Source organism: Amblyomma maculatum, chromosome 3 (genome assembly GCF_055883805.1).
Source record: "Amblyomma maculatum isolate TAMU_Amacu chromosome 3, ASM5588380v1, whole genome shotgun sequence".
In the NCBI taxonomy this organism is placed as follows: domain Eukaryota; kingdom Metazoa; phylum Arthropoda; class Arachnida; order Ixodida; family Ixodidae; genus Amblyomma; species Amblyomma maculatum.
The window spans coordinates 117,958,468-117,983,164 of record NC_139346.1 but is presented as its reverse complement, the minus strand read 5'-3'; the positions used below and the strand labels follow the sequence as shown (position 1 = coordinate 117,983,164).

Here is a 24,697-nt window from a genome sequence, read left to right as displayed (position 1 = left end):
TTACACGCAGCAAGTGAACATTGGGTTACAGCCTGTCGTGTATCCATAACCGTGACCATGAGTAATTCAATTCCTAAACTAGAATCTGGATATTTTCAAACGGGATCACGTCGCGGATAGTGAACACGGGTCTTCATGATTCGTCGGGCTACTCCAGAGAATAATAGGCAGCAAGACATGTCTTACGATGTCACTATTTATTTACATCGCTGTTAAAACATTAAAAATTGTTCACACATGAACTAAAATTAAGCACATTCGGTAGCAAAACCTGCCTTCGAAGCTGTCTTTTGCTTTCGGTGAGTACATTCTGGTTGAATTTGTACGTACTGGGCTGTCTAAATCGACATTAAAAGATCCAAGGAGCCCAGGTGCCGTTATGATTCTCAGGGTAGCCCCTGGGATCAAACTTTCTGTCTAGCTCAGGCTGCAGTGTTTTCATATAGCCGCCAAGTCTCGCCATGAGATGAGTGAGCAGCTGCAAAAAAAAAAATAAATAGATGGTCACTATTGCAATTTTCGTCGTGTACAATTATTTCAACGGTCGCATTTTTGTGCAGTGAGTCTTGACTGGCAGTGACTGTTCACCTGACATTTATGCTTTCGACGTCTTTACAAATGGGGAATAAAACCCTGTTTAATAAACATTTTATCGTTTTCTCTTTTAGTACGAATTGAAATAGAGATAGCTGACAAGTATAATGCAGAAGAGCTGGCTCGAAAATATTTGCTGGCCCTCTGCTAGCTTAATGCAGGATTCTGAAGCCGGCACATGCTTAAATGTAAATTCTGAAGGTAACTTCTAAGTCTCAGTGTTCACATTGCGCAGTTTTGTGATATCATGTATATCGTTTTTGATTTTAGGAAATTAAGAAGTACATCGCAATCTCACCCTTGGGTCCCTGTCGGCGATGTTTCGCAGCTCACAGGGGTCGGAGTCTAGATTAAACACGAAGATAAGGCTGCTCGAGTTGAAGTTGGTCGGACCATGCTCGCTGCACTTGACGGCTGCTCTGCGCCACCAGCTCTTGTCGTAACCGCGCTGGAAAAGCTCTGACTTGCCATAAAACCGCTTCAGGACGTGAGCAGCCTTTGAGTTTCGTTGCAAAGCATCCAGATCATTGGTGGGGCGCTTTCCTCCAACAACCTGCGAGAAATATCGCAGTTGCGCTAACGATGCGTATTGAGTAAGGTAGGCAGCATTAGTGCATTCGGGAAGCCGACAATGCGTCTTCACTCTGGCGTTCATTGCTCAGAAAGGTGCACAAAAATGGTGCTTGTAATAAAGCGCAAAGCGAAGGGGTTTTCGCGCAGAGTGATGGCTCCTTAAAGCTCGCACTTCACTTCTGGAGCAACAAGGGAATCACCGTTACTAAATTGTGCGCCCGAATTACAGGCGCAGAATAATAAATATTACATGTATACTTCTCATTAAAGTAGCAATGTGCTTTAATAGTAAGTGCATATTCATCTTTGAAATGTTTTTAAATTTCCGTTCATTGATTTTACTGTAATGAACTGCTACATTTTTCGCGTTTGATCCAAATCACATTCCCAGTGTTACCTACTTTTGCCGCCTGAAGACATGTACATAGTTTAGAATCAACCGCATGAACGTTCTACGATGCGAGAAGTTGCAGTTAAAGGTGTGTGCCTAAACAGCTTGACAATAGTACAGCATATGTCCCAACTAAACTAAGTTTTAAAATTTTGTCGGAACCCTTTAGCACCGACCGAAAGTTGTTGTGAATTTTATTGCAGAGAGCACATTGAAGTTTTAATTAGGAAAAATAAATCAGTTGATGAAATGAATCAACTCACATGGCAAATATTGGCTTGAGAATTATTGTGAATTCAAATTGAATAAGCTTTTACAAATGAATGATCCTGTGTTTATACTTACGTAGAATATATATAGGGTTGCGTTGCTGGTTTTTAAGAGGTATGTAAAGGTATTTGAATCATCTTTTCGTAAAAATATCTATCTCAACTACTTCATATTTCTATCGCGGAGTTTTGCGAGTGCATTAGTGTTATATGTAGCTTAATGTCGAATAAGCTTTTGTTGCAGCTTCCTACGCCCATTTAGTACTTCTGTGTCAAATATATGCCCCCACTAAAGAATATGCAACTTTTCTGCATATCAAAAACCTGATTTTTATTAAATATTGAACTAAAATTATTCTATAATTATATTGGATTAGAACCCGACAACTGGTTCCAAGTACTGGAAGAAATCAATGACCGTAGCAGGGCCTTCAAGTATTTTTTTTACAGGTATGCCACAGATATTTTCAAGACAATTTAGATTAAGATTGTTGACCACGCATTGCACTATGCCGGGAGAAAATTTCAGTGTAATTGATTCAGTTTTGTTGCATAGATACACGAGACCGAAATTTTTGTAAATGCTTTCTAAGAACACAGCTTTGAGTTTACATGCTTTCCACAATAATTTATGAGCTAACAAAATGACAGAGGCATCCTTTATTTCGAATTCTCAGTGAAGCTGTTAGGGCACCTCATTATTTTCAACGTTTCACTATTTTCTAATCACCTGTGAAAGGTTGGGAGCGAGCGATTCCACGTGATACATCCGGTGGGATTAGAGTCGTCCCAAAACAGCTCTGAGAAAATAAATGTTTCGTACATGCTGCCAAAATATTTAGTAAAGCTTATCAGCCAGAGCAAAAAAGCAGAATAAAATGCTAACAAATGCTCACGTCTTACGCTAATAAATGCTGGAAAGCGTGGCTTTTGGAAATCACATTTGAAATTACTGAGTCCAATTCCGCAGACGCAAATGCTCAGTTTTTATTGTCGCACTGCGCGTTAGTTTTAACCGTGAAATATAAAAAAAAAACAAATTTTGGGTGCTATTACACTACAACATCCCACTAAAAAAGGGCAGTTCACGGTGCAGGCCTCCAACACGTCTTTCACACGCCACGGCAAGGGTAATATTAATTTGAGACAAGACAGATTGCTCAAGTAAGACTTTTCACAGGAAAATTGTACGTTATTATTAAAGCACAGTAAAAATCAGCTGACCAACTCCTGCACTGACACGCTGTTCAAGGCAATAATTAAAGTGGATTATTGTATGTTACTAATTAGTAGTTAAAGTGACAGGTGCCGCAGTCAGAATCTAGGACAAGTCAATCAACAGCCCCTATAGTTGGTTTCACGGGGCTTAGAAACACATTCGTTTTTGGAACCTTCGCTATGTTTTCCTGAGACAGCTCACATCTCTCTGCTGGGCTGTGCCGGCGACCGGCATAGCCCACCTAGGCTAGCAGCGCCAGGTCTGAAGGTCGCCAACGTTGAGCCTTCTTACATCACCATGACGTTGGCGCTCTTCGCGTTCGCGTCCCTCTCTGCCAGTGCGTTTGCTACACGCGGTTCGTCGATGATCTAACCTGTTGGACACATTCGGCAAGCGGCGATCGACCGTCGCAACGCCGTTTGCAATGGCCCGCCGCATTTAATTGCAGTTGGTTTTCGCCCATGTGTCATCACCTTTAGCCGCAGATAAAGGTGGTAGTTAACAACACTTTCTGATACCTGCCAGTACTTTTCAATTTCACGCTCAAGAAATGATCATGCCACACCAAATGAGCACCCATAAAAACTTTAGCTCATCGTCTTAAACAATTCGTATCGTGTTTATTTCGAATATATTTTCTCAAGGAATTGCACTTGCAAAGAACCATATTTATATTACATGATAGCCTAAAATATCGGACGCCATTAGCAAAGTTTTTGCTTGCATTGGTTTGATAATAATAGCTTTGCCCATGGACTCGGCCACTCTGCTCACTTCGCGAAGTTGCCCGCAATACATCTGTTCTCATGCAGGATCGACTTAAGACGACGCAAACACTTATGTGCTTACGTGTGCGTATTATGTAGCTGAATTGTGTTACACTATGTCCTGCGCTAGTCACCAGTGAGCAACAGCCTGGCCGGCAACTAAGTATTGTCGTCGACGCTCCATGCAAACTACGTCGTAATGGGTTCGCATGCTATCTACACCACATATTTCCTTATATTTATTGCCTTGAGTCGCAGGTTTGATTACGATTCAATGACTCCATATTTTCTATCGGAGCATTTACCTTACTTCACATTGGTACATGTCAAATGTATTGATTCATATTGCGGCTTTATTTAGACGTGACCGCAATATTTCAGTCGATTTATACTTTGTGTGACGCCGCAACATTTTTCACCACACAAGATTTTCTCCACACTACAGAAATGCGACGCCAGGTATTCCGCTCAGCGGTGCACTTCAAGCTATCGTGTTATAAGCCAAGTAGTGAATGGAATCAGACCATGTAGCGCTCGCTGACTTCTTCAGAGTAGTTTCCAAGCACGATCTTATGATTGCGGCAGCGCAGCGCAGCACGGTCAGCCTCTTTGTTGAGTTCCAGCAGCACCTCCAAACGCGGCGAAGGAGTATCGGTCGAAAGCGCCTTCCACATGTCGAACCCGTCCAGTGAGCCAAGGTTCTGGACATCACCTCCTGCGCAAAAAAATTTAGTTTGACGATCGCCACTCAGTGTTTTTCAAACTTGCTCCACCCGTATATTCAACTGAAAGAAAGTTTTTAGACAGTAAGGTGTCTGGTACTATAAACAAGAAGCTTTTGAGAAACTGCTCCACTTTCTGCACATAATTGAGCTGTGCAAGAGTGCCCATTCCCAGGAGAGCATTTCTTTATTCTTCTCAAGTCCAAAATTTTGTTGCATGATCACCTTTCTCAGCGAAAATATTTCAGCCTGCTCACATATTCGCAACTTAGCGCCCAAAAATCCAATTGGGCCTCTACCTTTTCAGCATATGGATAAACAGTGGTGTAGGTCGCAGCTATTCGCTAGCGTGAACAGGTATCGGTGAAACAGTTTTATATTGTTAGCACTTCTCATTGGTAGCAATGTATACTCCATTCAGGCACAAATACAAGGTTATTACTGCAAAATGAAACCTTTGTTTCACAGCGATGGGGGCCGTGGAGGCAGCGCGACCAGTTTCCTGATGCTGAATGGCGTTTCTTGTTTGCGCCCAAGGTCAGTGGCAGAAAATGCAATCTACCATATTACTTCTCCCCACATGTTTTGTTAACCGATGGGTTTCATTCTGCACAAATGCAACAGCCAATTACACTGAAGTTTGTACGTATGAGGTCTCCGCGGCATTTCAGGGGGGGGGGGGGGGGGGGAGCTGTGGACAATGCTTTGGTGAAATAATGTCATTGCTTTTTTTTCACGAGTAACTTCGCGTAGCTAGTATTATATGCCTTAGAATGTTTATGCTAATTGTCCATAGGCAATCGAAACATATTAAATATCATGCATTTAGTTCAATTATTGAGGTTCCACCATTTTCTTCAAACCGTATTCTCTGAGCACAATTTATGTAGTGCATATATATCGACGTAGTGAGATGTGCGAAAAAAAAGTGGTTTCATGTGTACTAGGCACAAATGTTTCAGTATTCGCACCTATCTCATCGGCTGAAATACAAGCCCTGCCAGATCAAGACCTTTCATGTTGATCTACAAAGGTTTTTGAAAACAGCACTGCATCCAGATGAATTTTAATGACGAAAGGACAACTTATCCAGGCAACGCAATGTAAAAAGGCAGCTTCATTACAGAGTGTCGCTATAGACCAGTTTCAAGCAGTGCACCTTAAAAAAGAAAAGCACCAGCCCTTACCAGCGGCTGAATAGAGAGTCGGAAGCCAGTCGGTAATATGCATCAGCTGGGTTGAGATCCTCCGGCTCACTTTCAGGCGCGGGCTCCACACGAAGGCCGTTCCGCGAATTCCACCTTCCCAGACCGTTCCTTTAATTCCACGGAGAGGCCAGTTGTAGCCGCGGTTAGCTTCGTTACGGGTAAACGGGCTCCCACCGTTGTCCGTGCTGAACACCAACACCGTGTTCTCAAGCATGTGTGCTTTCTCCAGCTCTTCCAAGAGCGCTCCAACAGACTGGTCTAAGGCATCCACCATTCCTGCAAAAAGAATGCGTCAGTATCCGTTTTGCAGCGTGAAACAGCACAGAATAGAAAACAGTCTTGCGATCCGCACTGGCCAAAATATTTACTTTAATATCCGCAGTTATAACATTAGCCTAACGACACCAACCGCATGATAAAGGTTTCTCGCAACGCCCCGAATAAACTATTTCATTACCGACGGCATCATCCGTTGCCAGGAACAGATGGATTGCTATATTTGCCCAGCAAGCCACTACAGACATTACTTTATTTTGTTTCATTATTGATAGTGTATGCTTCCAAGAAAATACACTTTGACAACCCAGGCATTCAAAAGTTTTGGAAAAATTATTCAGACTTATTCCGCTTCAGCTGCCTGTATGCAACTGAAATTCTTGTAAGCGGTCTGGAGGATTTTATGCCGGTGGAATGTTTTTCATTTGCTGGCCGTATTCATTCAACTTTTGTGGCAACTGTCCGTACATAATTTTCTGTCATTTATTCTATTCATGTGGGGCTACGTTCTAGAAATTCTCACAGATGATTCTAATGTGAACTCCTTTTCGTCTGCATTTTTCTTCTCGATCACTAAATGACTATCCTCGCTCCTGAATGACTTGGCTAAAAGTGACACAGCACAGCTCAGCACAGTTCTTATGTAAACATTTCTCCTGGGTGCCTCAAATTAGTTTATGCTTTCTTCGATTCTTTTTTACCTGATATTGCCACAGAATTTTCGAACCACCATCAGTAGCATTGAGAACTTCCGCCATGCAGCGTTCAGCGGTGTATTTTATTATGAAGTACTTACTATTACAAAGCACCCACCATACCAAGGTAGACTCAGTTCTATTGGTTTTGTGTAAGCGGTTCGTTCCACGTACCTGCTAAGATTTTCCTTGTGGGGTCTCCAATGTATTCAAACTTCTTTACGTTTTCCTCCGGAGCTTGCAGGAACTCTGGTGGGTACACACTGTGAGCGGCTTGGTAGGCCAAGTGCAGGAAAAGAGGCTGCGTCCAGTTTGAGTACAAAGTAGATATATGACGAGAAATTCCGCATCATAATAAACTTCAGTAATTTCAGTCTCATAACAAAAAAAAAAGAGCAGCTCTCGGGGCCACTTGAAACATGTGATTAACTACATTGATGCATCCTGCACAGCAGTCATGACATTGCCACTGTAATTTTCTTCGTAAGACAATCAGGAAATATTGTCTGCCAATATCAATACAGTATCTCTTTGGTTTCAGTAAATATAGAGAGTTTCTTAGCTAATTATGCTTGTGTAGTCAAGCGCACTGTCTGCCACACCGGCTGTTCTCGCAAGGAAACTCCGCAGCTTCAGTACAGTTTGCACTATGCCCCGAGACTACGCAATACCGTCATTCACTTCCAAATTATGACAGGGAATCATTAGTACACTAGAGCTCCATTCTGCCAAAAGCCGTTGTCTGTCTATATATCCAAGTCCCTCTACGATATTAAAAATCCAACCCCTACGCAGTAATTTGGAAATGAAGCAAGGAATAGGTACAACACAGATTAGTGCAGAGTAACCGCGCATAACCGAAGACATGCTCCCCCGTCGTAATGCTCAGCCAATCACAGCGCACGCATCATAGCAGACGCAGCCAATAGAAATCCACACTGCAGTGGATGGCGCATAGGAAGAGCGGAGTGGAACACAGCTGCAGCGAGGTGAATCGAAACGCGTATGCGCTTTTCCGTATCCCACATAGTTCAGCAATGGACTATTTGTTTCGTTTTTCGACGTAAATGCGCCATGTGGTAAGCGCGACTTCGTGGGTTTGCCGATGTGGAACGTCAGACTCGGCGATACGAACGGCGGCTTAAAAGACTACTTTATGGTATGGTTAATGGAGCTTAACGTAACAAAGCGACCAAAGTGGAGGGCTCCGGAAATTTCTATCATCTGGGGTTTTTTAACGTGCATTCACGTCACACAGCACAAAGCACCCGCCACTTCCTAAATCTAATTCCGCATATTTGGGTTAACGACCCGAGTGCCATAACAACTGAGCACTAAGGAGGGTAGACACAAAGGACGACATGAGAGGGAGCAAAGAAATACATTGCAAAAACAATTTCTTATAGCGCATGATACTTCAAAATAAATCCAAGCTAACGCGGTAATTGTTTTCGCGCAGACAACACAAACTTTCAAGTTAATTTGTTCATTAGTTAGAATTGGCTTGGTCTAGTGCACATCCCACAGCGATTCAGGCGTTATGGACAAGCTATTGGAGAGCTCACGTCCGTGGGAGGTCTTACATCGCAACAGTGCATGGGCTCATTGCATTTTGCCTGCATCGAAAAGCTGCCGCCACGGCTAGACTTTGGTCCCGCGTCCTTGGCTGCAGCACTTGAGCGCCCTATATCTTATTCCAAAACGTCGGGATCAGCAGTAAATTACTTCAGCGAACAAACATAGCCACTCATCAGATTTCAACACTAACGAAATGTTATTTTCTGAAACTTTCATTCACAATTTGTAGGTATTATGAGCCAAAGTAATGCATTAGGCTGACCAAAGCTATCATGTAGGTGTTTAGACTGGTTTTAGTCAAACACTTTTCGCTCATGGTTTTTAAGCATATTCTATCCAAATGTTGCCGAAGTTGGGAAAGAAATTCGTGAAATTTTGTTCAGTTGCTCTGAATCTTAACTTGTTGCGTTGAGTTCACTTTCGCAAAGACAAATATACAAGATTTTGTATATCCTCGGAAAACGTCCTGACTTTTGTGTTTTAGATTTGACAAAGCGAGTCCCAAACATTGACGTGCCAAACTACTTGCACATGTTTTTACAAACTGAGCGAAAGAGCAGAGAAATGTACAGCAGTTTTTGTTAGCATACGTAACTAAATGTGTACGGAACTTTCATTAGCTACACGAAGGATCATACACAAATTATACAAATAAGCGTAAAATATAAATCGTTCTATAGTCTGCACTGACTTAAAGACGTAAAAAAGGTTAATTCCTTGAACCTGTATGTTTGCAACTACGTTCATGAAATGAAGCCAGCATTCTTATAATCAATACATCAATGTACTCAACTGTACGTCTATCAATGAAAATTGTTAAGACATGAAGCAATGTAAACAATTATGAGTATGAACTGGCTGCTGCTTCTACCACTTCAGTTCCGAGGCTCAGAGTGAGAGGAAGGGGAGACGGGTTGATTTTAAGGCTACATTTAGATACGCACCCTTTGTTATGGATGCCTAATTCTCAGCTGAAGTACAAATCTCAGCTAACACCACTTTTCTAAGCTAACGAAGTCAGTATTTATTTATAGAAAATCGAAAATAAGCCTTTATCCGGAACTAGATTCGTTGGTTTTGGGGTTTAATTTCCCAATGCGACTCAAGCTTTGAGAGACCGTAGTGGAGGACTCCGAAAATTTCGACCCCCATGGGGATCTTTAACGTGAACAGACATCGCCCAGCACATGGGCGCCATGCTTTTCGCCTCCATCGAAAGGTGGTCTCCGAGGACGGAATTGGATCACGCGCCCGTGGGAACAGTAGTCGAGCGCCCTAACCACTGCGATACCTCGGCGGGGCTACCCGGAACTGGCGTTGTCCCAAATGTACCCTTACAAAAATTGCTCAACACTTCTAGTCGTTCTCAGCCTTCTATACAGCTATAAATATAGCTAAAGGAAACAGTTCAAAACGAGGCGCAAACCTGCCTAAACTAATGAAATGCTGAACCCAAACAAGCATCCCATGCTACCACTACCTATAAAATATTTCTCGCAATATCTATGGCCCTTTCTATGGGGCAAAGCTATGTCAGCAAATATGCCAGGCGCGAAAAGTGCGTATAGCGCGTAATATCTATTTTACACTCACTTGCTTACTGTGGCTAATTAAAGAGCAAAACCAGTTCGAGCAGTGTGAATTCCACTGCCCAGAGTCTGCTTTCGATTCCACTGTCGGCGAACACTGCTCAATAATTATCTTCACGCCCTCGAATAAAGCAGCTGACAAGTCAATAGGGTCCTTGTCTCTGCAATGAATTGCTTTATGAGAATTTCCCCCATAATTCTGACATAGTTTCACAACAAACTGCTCAATTAAAGACGGTATATTTATTGTGTTTTGTAGCGAATAAGCAACAAATCATGCTATCATGCACCAAGCCCGATAGCCTAAGATAGACGAAATGCACTCACAGTTTTGGAAATGACACCGTAAATATCGAGTGCAGCGGCTTCGTGAACAACCCGCAAAAACAGCGAGCACTCACCTTTGAAGTGTTTCTCTTGGAAATGATAGACTTTGCCAGATCTTTGAATCGCGTAGTTGAATAAACGCGTCCCTCCAGCGGAAGTGCATTAGTGCCGTTCCAGAAATCAAGACCCTTGTGGCCTTTCTGCATTTGAGAAATGGTAATGTAGAGAATACATTTTGAGCCTCTCATACCAGTACGGGCTTTGAGAGATCCCTATTGAACACATCATTATGATTGCGAACATTCAGGTTTCTTCAAGGGGCACAAAACCTCGTCCGCGATAGCCAAGATCCAACCACTGCTCTTGGGGTCAGCAGTAGAGCGCTCAAACCATTATGCCACATCCATGATATTCAAACCCTGTGTCCTAGATAAACCAACTTTAAAAGCATTTTAAGAAAAATAATATGGTGTGATAGGAATGGGGCCCTACGATTCTATTTCGACTGGCAATGGACATTATACGTTACCAATGCTAACAAGGAAAACAACGTCTGGCATCACGACACTATAATATCTATGTCCAGTACCGGTAGTTCAGACCGTATGCACCTCCCGAATGCAGGCTCTATAATGTAATGAAATGCAAGAAAGAATAATAACTCAAGACACAAATATTATGTAGCAGAATATTTGACAACTAATTAATGGGAAGTACTGAGCTCGACAAGCGGAAATTCGCATATGTACTTTATACTAGTCTTAGTTTGAGAGGTACTCAACACTCAAAGGCAAATTTCAAATACCGCTTGGCTTTGTGGTTGGAACTCTAATTCTAATCATTTCTTCAGATAATAAATGCTTAACTGTCGAAGAATCCTATTAGTCAAGGTAATTTAAGGAAGGTGTCTTCATAACAAATAAAACGGGTATTCTTCCGAAGAGATCCTATTGGAGAGTCTGCTTATATGACTAAGCTTTTCCTTAAATAAAAACAGTTTTTATAATTAACAATAAAAGCATTTAAGAACAGTCTTTGTTGTAACTGCACTCAAGTGTTTTATTCTCGCACAATAAGTGTTCAATGTTTCAAAATAAACTAACTTGTTTCTTTTTTGTTTATTCTCAGCTTAGATCGTGATTAATACATTGATGACATACATTTGAAGGAAGCCAACAGAAACCGAAACCAAGAAAACCCCAAGTAAAATTTTGTTCTTTATCTTGATCAATGGTTGGATTGCCGGTAATAAATACGTGCCTTAAGCATAATTTTATATGAAAACCACCGGCGAGCCTCTGGTGGGATCTGAATGCCCGGCCTCCACATCTCGTCTTCGGTTCGTTGTTATCTGATACATGGTGGTGGCCGCTGAACAAATAAATTTCGCCAGTATTTATGTTGCGTACAACCCAGACTAGCTCCATCTTCTCTGACGGCGGTGTAACCTTTCCTGTATTACCGCGAGTGGCACGAGTATCGAGATCGAATGTCGAAGGCAGGATAAGAATTTTATGCTGCAGTGATGGGTGCAAGAGTAGTAGGGCACCGTAAGAGAATTTCCGGGGTCTCGGGTCTGGAACAATAGATGTTCTTTAATATGAGTGAGTAATGCAGACCAATGCTTTGAATTGCAAGTTAGTTTCTTTGATGCCTTTATCTATTGCTCGATAACTGGAACTCGGAAAGCGTACGCTTACCTTGGTCATGTTCGTACTTTGAAAAATGGGTAAAACATCCCTGGAAAAGTGTTTAATTGAGCACCTTCTGATATATAAAATATCACGGATCATTTTCAAGCTCAACCGGAGTGCACTTCTGAAAATGTGGGGACACAATGAGACATTGCCAACCACATTCATGAATGACTATATGGAATTCTCTATGTTTGCAACTTATAGAAGGGCACTGCTCTTCATTGATTCTGATTCTCGACGCTTGAAAAGGGTACTGCCGTGTCGGGGCCCCTTCATCTGAGTCCAAGTATAGACAAAACGTAATATTATGGTGTATCAGAACGGGTCTTTTTTAGGAACGACCATCCAGATTGGTCTTTACTAACCTGCTCCAGAATTCCGGTGTAGTAGTCAATGGGTCCGTTGTGGAAGCCGTAGAAAGTGTCGAACCCTCTGTGCGTTGGCGTGTAATTTAAGCTGGAGTAGCCCAGGTGCCACTGCATGGATTCATAAAAAACCGAAGATGTTGCCTTGACATTTTCAGCTGGTTACGCATGCATGCATATTTCGACATGCGTAGTTCTAAGACTTAGCGTTACGAGCGTTCCAGAGCAATCAACTCTCGTACTGTAGCAGTTAAAGTTAGCTGGAAACAAAGCAGATTCAAGCGCGTTAAATACTGTAAATAGTCGAATTCCGAAATAATCACGCGATCTTCATTGTTGGCCTTAGGAACTAATTCGTGCAGTGGAATTATTGATTTAACGTGAAGAACAAAACATACAATTTATCCTACAAGTGCACGAGCAGGTTTAAGATCTTTGTTACTTTACCCTTCAATTTTTCATTCGCACATTATGCACAGTTCATTTCATGCCTGCCGACAACAATACCTTTCCCACGAGGTGAGTCTCATAGCCGAGGTCTTTGAGATGCTCAGGCAAAAGCTTGAACTTCAGTGGCAGCCCAGCGACTTGCCCACTCAATAAGGGCACTTGAACTCCTGCAGTCAACACAAACAAGAAATGCATCTAATCAGAAAGATCTGTTCAGAGACCCTGTAGCTATATCAGTTTGATCTCGCTCGGTTTCGTTGGCTTTATCACCGGTCGTGGAGGTTGTTACAGTATTTGAGCTCGCACTGGGCAATGTAAATGCACGCTCATTTGTGAAATTAAATCCTTCTTCGCGGCGCGAAGATTAAGAATGCCATAGTTTGACGCAGAATAAGAAACGGTTCTGCTGAGACTTTCCACCCTATGACATCTGTTTGGGTGTGGTTCCCTACTATGCGTGCGATTCCGTAAGTTCTGCAGATGTTTGTTACGTCATTTACGTCATTTATATTGTTTACTGGATATAGACGTTTAACGTCTATATTGATAGTCCTAATATTTTCAGCCGTCGTAAACGCCTCCGAAGTCGGTTGTATTTTGTAATGATTTGAATTCTCGAAGCCTCGCCTATTATGCAATGGCTCAAATTCTATGAATCAATTAAATGAACAAAAATCATGTTATCCTCACTGATAAATATGTTTTGTTCTGAAGAAAGGTCAACATATTCAGGAGTCATACAATAGATTTCACTTCGAGCACAAATGAGCTGTGCGTAGTATGGTTTTAACAAGGAAAATATTTTTATCATTTTTCTTGTGCCGACAGAAACTAGGCTCAGCAGTACTATCGCTTTGTGGGTTATTCAAATGATTACATACATATTCGACAATTGTTTACCAGTATGTGCTGGATAGAGTCCTGTCATCAAGGCTGCTCTCGAAGGCGAGCAGAGCGGCTGAACGTAATAGTTGTTCAGCAGAACACCCGTGCTGGCCAGGGCATCCAGATTGGGCGTCGGGATTTGTGTTGACCCATGAAGGCTGGTATCGGCCCAACCCTGCAAAGCAGTACGTTGCATACGCATGCTCTCAGAAAACAGGCAGCAGCTTGACATAAAAAATTAGTGTTTATTTCTGGGTGTGCAATCATTCTTGTACTGAGAGTATGATATGTTTCGATTTTAGGCACAGCTTTACTTCATTTGCACCCCACTACACGGCCAAAAAGCTTCGTAACGGCATGCATATACATGAGGGCTAACCTTCCACCATGTAAAATAATCCATACTACATAATTACAGAACCTAAAACGCTGTATACAAAGCAGGAAATAAACTAGAAGATTATAATAATTACAGCAATAAAATAATGACAACTTTCGCGCTCAACGTTATAGACGGTTGCTCCACAGCTCAGATAAAGAAAACAATTTTCTGAGCTGCTTTCTCAAAACTGCTTTCACATCGCACATCACATTTAATTTTATCAAAGCGTTTCGCGGCGTGCATGCAATATCGATATATTTTGACGAATTCATGACGAAGTTCAATCGTTCAAGAAACTGGGTGGATACGCAAGCAGCGGAAAAGACAGTTGTCATATCGCTAACCAATAGGATTCCGCAGTGTTCAGACTGTAATAAACCCGTAATCACGGATGCTTTCCTTCGACTGCCACGATCTGGAGTACCAGTGGGGATAGCATTGTCCTCGAAATTTTTATGATGCCAATGAGATATAAATTTGGCCGCAACCTCGACAGACGGCGCTGACCTTCATGGGTAACACAGTTCGCAAACAGCCTGGTTCGAGCCCAGTCCGCTCCGTGTTTGTGGAAAAGGTATACAGGGATTGTACAACGTTACGCGCCCAAAGCACTGAAAACAGCCGCGGGGAGAAAAAAATGGCGAAAGTGTGATCCTAAATAAACATTATAACGAGCGAAAGATGCCTCCCCACCTACTCCTTCTTCCACGGTATCTAAGTGGTTAAAGCGCTCGGCTATTGATAGCAAGCACCCGAGCTCGACTCCGCTTCGTTTTGATGTTTTATAGTGCGAAAGCAATACAAGCGGACATGCTAAATCACCAACAAAACAACTAAGTCATAGTTCGATTTTGCGAGCCCTTAAAGGAGATTTTATCCCCACTCAAATGCTTAAGGTGAGGACGAGGTGGAGGCCTCGTGAAGAACTCAAGGCAATTCGCCGATATCCTGCGAACTCAAAAGTTGCAGCCTAGAGAGTAGCGCATCCGCTCCACAATTCAATGCAAGAATTAACAGGAAAATGGAACTCGTAAAATTACAGTACTGCGAGATATATGATATAATAATGCTTCCTAGCTGTCAAGGAAGGATTCGAGGGAATATTTTATATATTCCCGAGGGAAAAAAATTATATAAACAAATATTCGAAGCGTACTCGGGAAACCTATACCATGGCGATATTTAGGTGGCTCAGAGGACCGTTCGAAAATTCTTGCTAAATTTTCTCCATACGTAGTTCAAGTAACCGCACACAATGCTTTTTGCACGTGCCTACAATACTACGGATTACGAATGCGACATATGAATTATTACTATACGCTAGAGTCTATTGTTGGTTTGTTGGTTGGTTCATAGGAAGGGAAAGGCGCAGTATCTGTCACACTTGCTCTGTGGACACCTGAACCGCGCCGTAAGGGAAGGGATGAAGGTGGGAGTGAAAGTGGATAGAGAGAGAGGGGGACCGTAGTGGAGGGCTACGCAGTAATTTCGACCACCTGGGGATCTTTAACGTGCGCTGACACCGCACAGCACACGGACGCCACTTCGTTTCGCCTCCATCGAAACGCAGCCGCCGAGGCCGGGATTCGATCCCGGGAACTCCGGCACAGTAGTCGGGCGTCTTACCACTGCACCACCCCGGCGGGGCAGAGTCTATTGTGCATTATACAAAAGCTGCAATGGCCCAACAATAGACAAATTACAAGAGAGCTGAATTGTGCTTGGACTGTGGTTTTATATTTGGCACTAAAGACGCGAGCACAGTACAGAAACGTTTTAGAATTTTCCTTCATTCATTAATATCTGCTCGCCGCTGCCAGGATTCGATCCGTCGCCCTTTAGTGCGAAAGCGAATGCCGTAACCATTAAATCTTGACGGTAGTCTACCTATACTGCAGTCGTTTTGTGCTCGTAGTTTCCAATCTGTGCGCTATAGACACCTGGCGTGGTCAATGCGCCAAAAAAGCCTGGTTCATTTTAATGTGAGATTTTTGTGCGGCCGCAACTTTTCAGAGTTAGTTGACATGTGAACTGCAGTCGAGAAGGACACTTTCTGGGTGCTCGGTAAACTCCATTGAAAATGACAGATTGTCCCATAGCCAACTTCATTTTAAGCGAAAGCTTCAGTACCCAATGTATCAGCCAATGTCAGACTTTCCGGCCACTCGCTCTTCACAAAGGTGGTGTGGCCTTGACCTGGTTAAATGTAGGTCTCCTTCGTTCTGTGCTGTCCACCCAAAAGTAAACTGTACCTTCCTTTCTCCAAACCTAACATAAAAGAAAACAAAAATGAAAAAAATGCGGATTGGAAAGGCATTGTTGCAGTATTGCGGCTGCTCTAACCAACAGCTGTAACATAAATCCCCAATTTTGTTTTCAGTTTATTTTTAAGCATATTATCTCACAAAGGTAGGAGCGGATACCTAACGTTCCAAACAGTTCTCGCGTCCAGCTCGCAGTCTAATCTGGACTTTTCACGCCGAATTTTGTGCACCTAAATTGCATCCAGAGGCTGCTAAACGCTACATTAAGCCGGCGTGGGATGTCAACTGTGGTTTCGACATAATATAATATAAAAGAGAGAGTCTATAAACACAGCTCAATGTACCCTTGAGCCGAAGTTCTATAACTTTTCTAACTTTGCGTTGAAGGTCTCCTTGGTCAAGGAGAGATTTCCGAAGGCAGTATTTTGCAGACTAATGTACAGCCAGTAGCATAGAGGTTGGGCAGGTGCAGGGACGCAATCGCCTATGCAACTTGTCTAAATATCCACTGAATTGTGCGGAGTCTGTTCAAAAGAGCCTATGTTCAACTATGTGAACATTTATGTTAGCGTGGTAGTGTGTGAAGCAACAAGAATAGCGTTTATAATATTTGCCATGTGGTTATGTTTGCTATTTTTGTCTCCTCCTATCATTTACTTCCAGTATTCCAGAAAGTAAAAATATCAGATTGTTATTGTTTCCCCAAAATTCTGTTTTTCCGCATATTCACCTTAAAACGCTGTGCGATACGAATTCTGGAGACTGCTTTCTTTATTCTGCAGAACATGGGCTAAATTAAAGTTTTTATAACAGTTGTATACGAAATAATAGCAGTGTAAAGCAACTTAAAAAAAAAAACAATTGAGAGGCAAAAAAAAATAACGGTGCGATGCCCTTATAGACTAGAACAAGTTCCGGCACCAGCTTGAAATCAGTTTTAAATTATTCAGGCAGAAACGTCTGGAGGAAGGAAGGTGAGAGCAGTGTTTTTGTGTCTGGAAATTCTGCGGGCAGATATGTTCCCCCTCCCCCAGAAAGGCTGCAAGGTTGTTTTGGTTTGGTTAAGGGGGCTTAACGTCGCAAGACAACTCAGGCTATGAGAGACCTTAGTAGAGGGTTCCTGAAATTTCAACCACCTGGAGTTCTTTAACGCGCACCGACATCGCACAGCACACGGACGCCTTTCTTTACACCTCCATCGAAAAGCGGCCGCCGAGGCCGAGATTCAACCCCACGTCCTTGGGCACAGTAGTAGAGCTCCCCAATCACTGCGTCACTCCGGCGGGGAACAATGCGGGAAGAACATAAACTAAATTTCCAGTTTGCTTCCTAGAGGACGTCTTTATACTTAACGAGCTCGAACTAACTAATAACTTTGGAAGGAGTGATACCACGAGCAAAATGGTTTCAACCAGTTTCCTAGGTCCATTGAATTTCCACCTGCAAAACCTTTTCTGAAACCTGAAAATAAGCTTTAAAGCGTCGTTTTTCCTGGTATCTGAACAAAAACATACGATTTGCACATGTAGAATCGCGGGTGTGTGGTGGTGAAGTGTGGGGGAAGGCCAGACCAGCGCACGAAGAAAGAACAACGATTGGGGTTTCCGCCGATGTATTCATTGCTACTGGGAAGTCACGCCGACACGTGAAGCTCACCATGCAAGTACAAGGAATACTATTTGTAAAAAGAAAAAAGAGGATGAGGCAAGGAACCAGCCTTAGGCAAGCTCTGAAGGAACTTTGTAAACAGTTTCTCATCTTCCGAGAAATTGCACAACCGGTAAACGATCGCTCATCCGTATGGTTAGAAAACAATAACCCGCACTGATGACACGTGCGCGCGTAAAAATAATGAAAGCGGTTATGAAACGCCGTATAAGTATCAACGCTCACTGATGTTTCATAAGTTTATGCTGCCGGACGGCCCAGGGCCGTCGGGCAGCATACCATTATAAAACAACTTTATAAAAATATACCTCGACAGTTTACAATGCAGGGCAAACGTCGTGCAAACGAAGTGCGCGTGAAGATTCGTCGAAAGAAAGGACAGTTATTACCACCGCCATAGAAAGGGACTTACTTTTCGATTCGCCCTGCACACGTTAAAGACAAATAATGCCCACATTGAAAGTGGCCCATATATAAAGCACAAATCAAAACAAAAACATGTGAAATGAATGAATGAGTGAATGAATGAATAAATGAATGAATGAATTAATGAATGAATGAGGCCTTTATTAAAAAGAATGGATTGCTCTCAGCCGCTGTGAAATGGAAAGAATAAAATTCCCTCTAACATGACTTCAAGTTAATCCCTAGCTGAGCTGCTCGCTATTGCGAAAAACGACCAGTTCTGTAGGAAACTTTTTCCAAACGCGTGAGTCTAAAGCAAAACGCCTAGTTTTGGTCGAGTCATTGCACATCGTTTGGCGGCCATAAGGGGAACATAACGAATACATATTGGTGCATGAGCCACAGCGCCAAGTGTTAACACAACAGAAGAATGAACCTTTTCTATATAAATTATTTCCTGTGGGCAAAACAGAATTTTTAGATAGAGTTTCTTGCTCACTCAACGAAGTGTAAAGACCTGGAGGCCAAGAAAGGATATTTTTTCTTCGCGGCAGCAGAATTTGGTCGCTGCTTTGCAATCACAGGAAGTTGGGATAAGAATTGTTTTCAGTACTTAGCATTTCAATATATAGGAAAGTGCAAAAGCCATCGCTGGTATATTTCTAAACTAGCGCAAGACAAGGTAGCATTTATTGCGAAATCATGATGTCTAGCTTAACTCTGAACACGAGAATGGCTTTCTGTACACGGGACGGCTAGAAAATACATTCAGCGGGCGCAACAAATAAATTGGCAATAAAATGAATTATGGGATTTAACGGCCGTATGAGGTCAATAGCATGACACACACACACACACACACACACACACACACACACACACACACACACACACACACACACACACACACACACACACACACACACACACACACACACACACACACACACACACACACACACACACACACACACACACACACACACACACACACACACACACACACACACACACACACACACACACACACACACACACACACACACACACACACACACACACACACACACACACACACACACACACACACACACACACACACACACACACACACACACACACACACACACACACACACACACACACACACACACACACACACACACACACACACACACACACACACACACACACACACACACACACACACACACACACACACACACACACACACACACACACACACACACACACACACACACACACACACACACACACACACACACACACACACACACACACACACACACACACACACACACACACACACACACACACACACACACACACACACACACACACACACACACACACACACACACACACACACACACACACACACACACACACACACACACACACACACACACACACACACACACACACACACACACACACACACACACACACACACACACACACACACACACACACACACACACACACACACACACACACACACACACACACACACACACACACACACACACACACACACACACACACACACACACACACACACACACACACACACACACACACACACACACACACACACACACACACACACACACACACACACACACACACACACACACACACACACACACACACACACACACACACACACACACACACACACACACACACACACACACACACACACACACACACACACACACACACACACACACACACACACACACACACACACACACACACACACACACACACACACACACACACACACACACACACACACACACACACACACACACACACACACACACACACACACACACACACACACACACACACACACACACACACACACACACACACACACACACACACACACACACACACACACACACACACACACACACACACACACACACACACACACACACACACACACACACACACACACACACACACACACACACACACACACACACGTTGAAAACCGTATGAAAATATTTCATCATCGACATCATAATTGTTATTTTTTTATATATGGCAATATTCTCAAGAAACTCCACTGAATCTTTCAATGCAGACTCGCCAACTTATGCAAGTTCAAATGAGCATTGAAAGTTCGGTTTTATTTCGGCTGGTCGTGCATCCAAATGCTGAAGTTGGGTTTCCATTAGCCATTTTGGTAAAGTAGCGAGTGCGGACGAGGACTAGACCTCCGTTATATTAGCATGGTCTAGCCGAGCTTTTCCTCGACATCATAACTAGAGTTAGCTGGGACATCTGACAGCTGAGTAGCGAAATCTGCGCTTAGGTCCGATCCCGACAATTCTCTTTAGATACTGGATGAATGCTTGCACTAGGCAGCACCTTCAATCTCTTGAAATCGACACGCAGCGCTAGCAAGCCTTATTCCGGTACGGCGCTGGAGATTTTACCAGCTAGGATGCATACCTGGAGTGTGATAAGGGTGCTCTTTTGAATCGGAATTGAATACTACCAGGCTATTGTGGCGGCCGAATTGAAAGAAATTAGTCGTATAGAATATAATTCGTGATTTTCATTCGCAGATTCTGTGAATATTTTGCATAACGAATATTTGTGAAAAATATCAAAGAGCTGGCTGTGGCGTTATAAATCACGCAATAAAACTACATATTATGAAACACTAATTTTTTTTCTGCATTAGAAAGCAGCCACAGAAGGTCAATATCTGAACTCCTTGACCGCCATCGCATGGCAATAGGAAGCTTTTTTTCTATGGACTTATTAGAGTTTCGATATTTTCTTTTAATAAGAGAGGTCACAGTTCGTGCTACGTCCTCAGTTATCGGAAGGCAATATGTCGATTAAAATTTACCGCGTAGGGAAGATTAACGATCATTCATGCCCACACCAATCATGGTAATATGGTGCGCGGAGTTAAGCACTGCTTTATAAACACCCTCCGAAAAAAAATACTGTGGCGTGCCATGTTCTAACTCCTTAAATATTGAAATAATTCCAAATTAAATTCGAACAGTTCCGATTGTTGACCTTGCGCTATGTTTTTGGAACACAGCACAGCAAATGTGCTATTACAAATCTATTCCCAAATTCCAGTAGAGCGTGCTTACAAGCCGACTGAACAGCCTCAGTGAAAATATACGGACTTTATTAGTCTTAGGTATTTAAGGGCATGAAAGTGCATACGACGGAGAGTTTGTCCTGACCGATTAAGCCGAGTGCTGCGGAGTCAGTTGCCTATTCAGAAAATGCAAACGGCTCAGTGTTAAAACTTTGGTTTCACGAAGAGTCAACTTTATCCAGAATTTGGTCGCTCTCAGCACTGCGCTAATTAAACATTACCGCCGGAATCTCGGATAAATGAGCTGTTACGTTTGGCCAACAGTCGCGCCGCCTGAGAGAGACCATTAACGAATAAGCTTGACGCGTCTAGCGCGGAATTCTGAGATATCGTGCACGCCTGTAGTGGGGGTGGTAGTAGCATTCGAACGGTAGATCTTAGTAACAGAAAAATGTTTAAAGATGCAAGCAAGATTAAAATAGATGAGACCAACAAGACCCGTTTATTGCAAGTTTGCCCTTTTCACGAGTGCCGTCATTAGGTTTTAATCACGAATTTACATACTTACATTCTAAAGGTAGAAAAGGATCTTGACAGAAAGCATCGTTCAGTCTTTTTGCAATGCTTCAGACCATTCAGGTGTGGAATAATTGCAGTGCAGCACACAAATATAATATTGTACAGACGTCAGAGCGACTGTCTAGTGCGCTTGAATAGGCCGCTTTTGGGTGTGCGTCTAATGCCTACCGATAACGCCTGGTTGGAGATCGCCTGCATCTCAGCATGCACCGCCACAGGGAAAACACTGCCTGCTTCTTTTATTGCCATGTCGGTTCACAGCCGCGACGCCAACGATCCTCAGGGAAGGCGCAGCAGACCGATAAAACAATGTCGAGATAACACATCTCCGAAGTGCATGCTGGGGATGTTAGAATTTGCATACTTTTCGAAACCGCACATAATATACAAGGCATTGCTGGCTATCAAAAGTCCGAAGTAAAGGATCTGCGTATCATAAAGCGAGCAGGTCATCGTGTATGGTTTTATCACTCACGTGCGCAGAGACGAGATATCTTGTTTTCGCGACCGATGGTAGCATTCTTCGACGATCGCTGACGATCGTGACTGTGAACAGGCACGACAGCAAAGCAAGGGCACTTCAAAGAGCGTGGCGGCGCATACTCTTATTCTGGGTATCTGAAACCAGGCGTTATCGGTAGCTGTCTCACTTCCAGCCGAATGCAGAGCGTTTGAGCAGTCTAGACAGAGTTACTGATGACTGTACTAAATGGCTTACATATGTAGGAAACAAGCGTAGCGCAACTTGCGTAAAATTACGGAAGGAGATAAAGCCTTTCTTAGTGCAAGTGTTGCTGGCTACAGAGAAAAATAAAGCAACATGTTCAGTTAGTTATAACGAATAAACACAGCGCGAAGAAACAGGACAAAGGAAATAGACACATACAAGACGGGACTCGCGCTATGTGTCTTCTTCCTGTGGCCTGTTTCTTCTCGCTGTGTTTATTTCGCGATAGTTATGAACCAACTAGCCCAGACCAAGATCCTAATCAGTTAATATTAGGTATTATAAAGACTTGATTTTCGGCTGTTAGGAAAATAAGAAATTTTATTTAACACCAACATTTAGGCATGCGGATCGTCTAGAGGTCGAGCTAGGGGTATTTTCGCAGTGGACGATGCGTATTGAAAAAGAAATACAGTACAATATTTTCTAATAATGACTAACTGTTTTTGCTGCAAGAGTTAGCGGGTGAGTTCCCACGGCCTTCTAAAAATGCGAATGGGGCAGGTTTTTCTGTACGCACTCCACCGCCATGTACTGTACATTTGTGGAGGGTCAAGAATAAGTGACAATAATACTTTCGGCCACTCACCAAATCGTCGGCGAGGATGAAAACAATGTTTGGTCGTGTTTGAGGCAGTTTCTTCCCACTGGTGCAAGCAAAGCACGCCACGGTGACCAACAGCAGCCACACAAGCATCGCAAGCAGTTCAGGAGACGCTGAAAGAACCGGTTCAAGCGAAACAGGCGGCCGTGTCAGGTGCCCGCAAGGTTTTGATGCAGCGGAGCATGATGTGCAGTGTTTTTCGCAATTTCAAATCCGGCTCCTAGCTGACCGATGACTCGCTCGCAGTCGGCAATCTTCAGCGTTCCGCCACGGCATTTAAAACAGGCAAATTTCTCTCAACGCACACAACGTGCTTACTTTCCGATGCTTTCTCTAAAAAGCCTACTACCTCGTCGACAGTTTTCCTTAAATTTAGCGACTGATGGATACATGGGCACACATATTTGCATTCTGAACAGGGCCAATTTTGTATCCCATTTAGCTGTCATACTTTCGGTGTAATGCGGCACGGTTCTTTTTCTCCGCCCACTTAAGTGGCAAAAGCTTTGCTTAAAGCATTGAGCTAGCGACAATTCATTGATTCGGCTTATGTCTGGCCGTTACGAGCAAGCACTCGTCCAACTTTGAGCCCGGCATACAGCCCGTTAATGAGGCATCCCCTACCTGGACGTTCAGTGAAAGAGAGCAGGCCTAATACAGAGAGCCCGAGACAACGAATAGACCCGCATCTGGTAATCCTAGTGCAACTTGTACCTGACTCAAGAGCGTTGCAGTTTTCCTGGCGCAGTGTTCCTAGCTCCTAGCGCAATGTAGCCGCTATGCGGCCATGAACCCAATCTATTTTAGCTGCGGAAAAAACTACTCGGTTAATACTAGCATATGCAAGGCAGAGAAGTTGCAATTATTGGCACTGTTTTAGGATTGCTTAGAGATGGTCAGAATGTAAGGCTTAACCACCGTAGCACGATGAATATATTGCTATAATCAGGACAACAATTTTAGTGTGCACACTCAGAAATAGGTCCTGCCAGACACTAGAAATGTTATACTTAATGCAATATTATTATCGGTGATGGTATACGATAGTGTTACATTTATACCAGCAAGACGTGAGTTGATGTGAAAGTCCAAAACGTTTTGCAAACAAGGAGAAATTCTCATGGGAGATTTGGGGGCACAAACACACTGCAGAATTAAATACGGAATGTTCCTCATCGGCCAAATAAAGTTGTAGACGTAGCTCTTACCTGCGAGAGCAGATCCAACGCCGAGCCACTTCAGCTCCTACGCCGAAGAAATACTGCAGTCTTTCTGACCAACGCTAAGAGGAAAGTGCCGCCTAGAATTATTCGACCAAGATTTTCACTGCACTGACGCCTCCCTTCTTTTCAGTACCGTC

At 43.1% G+C, this 24,697-nt stretch overlaps 1 protein-coding gene across 4 annotated transcripts; it reads right to left on the bottom strand.

Annotated features, from left to right (window-relative positions):
• Window positions 1-200: 200 nt before the first annotated feature.
• LOC146195801 (arylsulfatase B-like) lies at window positions 201-24,697 on the bottom strand. Of its 4 annotated transcripts, XM_084597931.1 has the most exons (12): window positions 24,546-24,697; window positions 23,323-23,450; window positions 13,621-13,780; window positions 12,778-12,887; window positions 12,271-12,381; window positions 10,283-10,408; window positions 6,889-7,015; window positions 5,918-6,019; window positions 5,723-5,851; window positions 4,338-4,528; window positions 893-1,147; window positions 201-478 (listed from the first exon to the last, which is right to left on the bottom strand). In XM_084597931.1, the coding sequence occupies exons 2-12, from the start codon at window positions 23,428-23,430 to the stop codon at window positions 350-352; spliced, it is 1,548 nt and encodes a 515-aa protein (XP_084454057.1). In that variant the 5' UTR covers window positions 23,431-23,450; window positions 24,546-24,697; the 3' UTR covers window positions 201-349. The 4 variants fall into 4 exon arrangements, with proteins under 4 accessions (XP_084454057.1, XP_084454055.1, XP_084454056.1 ...); XM_084597929.1 differs by having other exon boundaries at window positions 5,723-6,019; XM_084597930.1 differs by lacking the exons at window positions 23,323-23,450; window positions 24,546-24,697 and adding an exon at window positions 22,482-22,605 and having other exon boundaries at window positions 5,723-6,019.

Excerpts from the sequence above, each read along its gene's own strand:
- LOC146195801 (XM_084597929.1), bottom strand. The coding sequence starts at position 23,430 with ATGCTTGTGTGGCTGCTGTTGGTCACCGTGGCGTGCTTTGCTTGCACC. Across the intron at positions 13,781-23,322 it reads TCATCCTCGCCGACGATTTG|GGTTGGGCCGATACCAGCCT; the intron begins GTGAGTGGCCGA and ends ACTGCTTTGCAG. Across the intron at positions 479-892 it reads TCGCCGACAGGGACCCAAGG|CTGCTCACTCATCTCATGGC; the intron begins GTGAGATTGCGA and ends TTTTTTTTGCAG.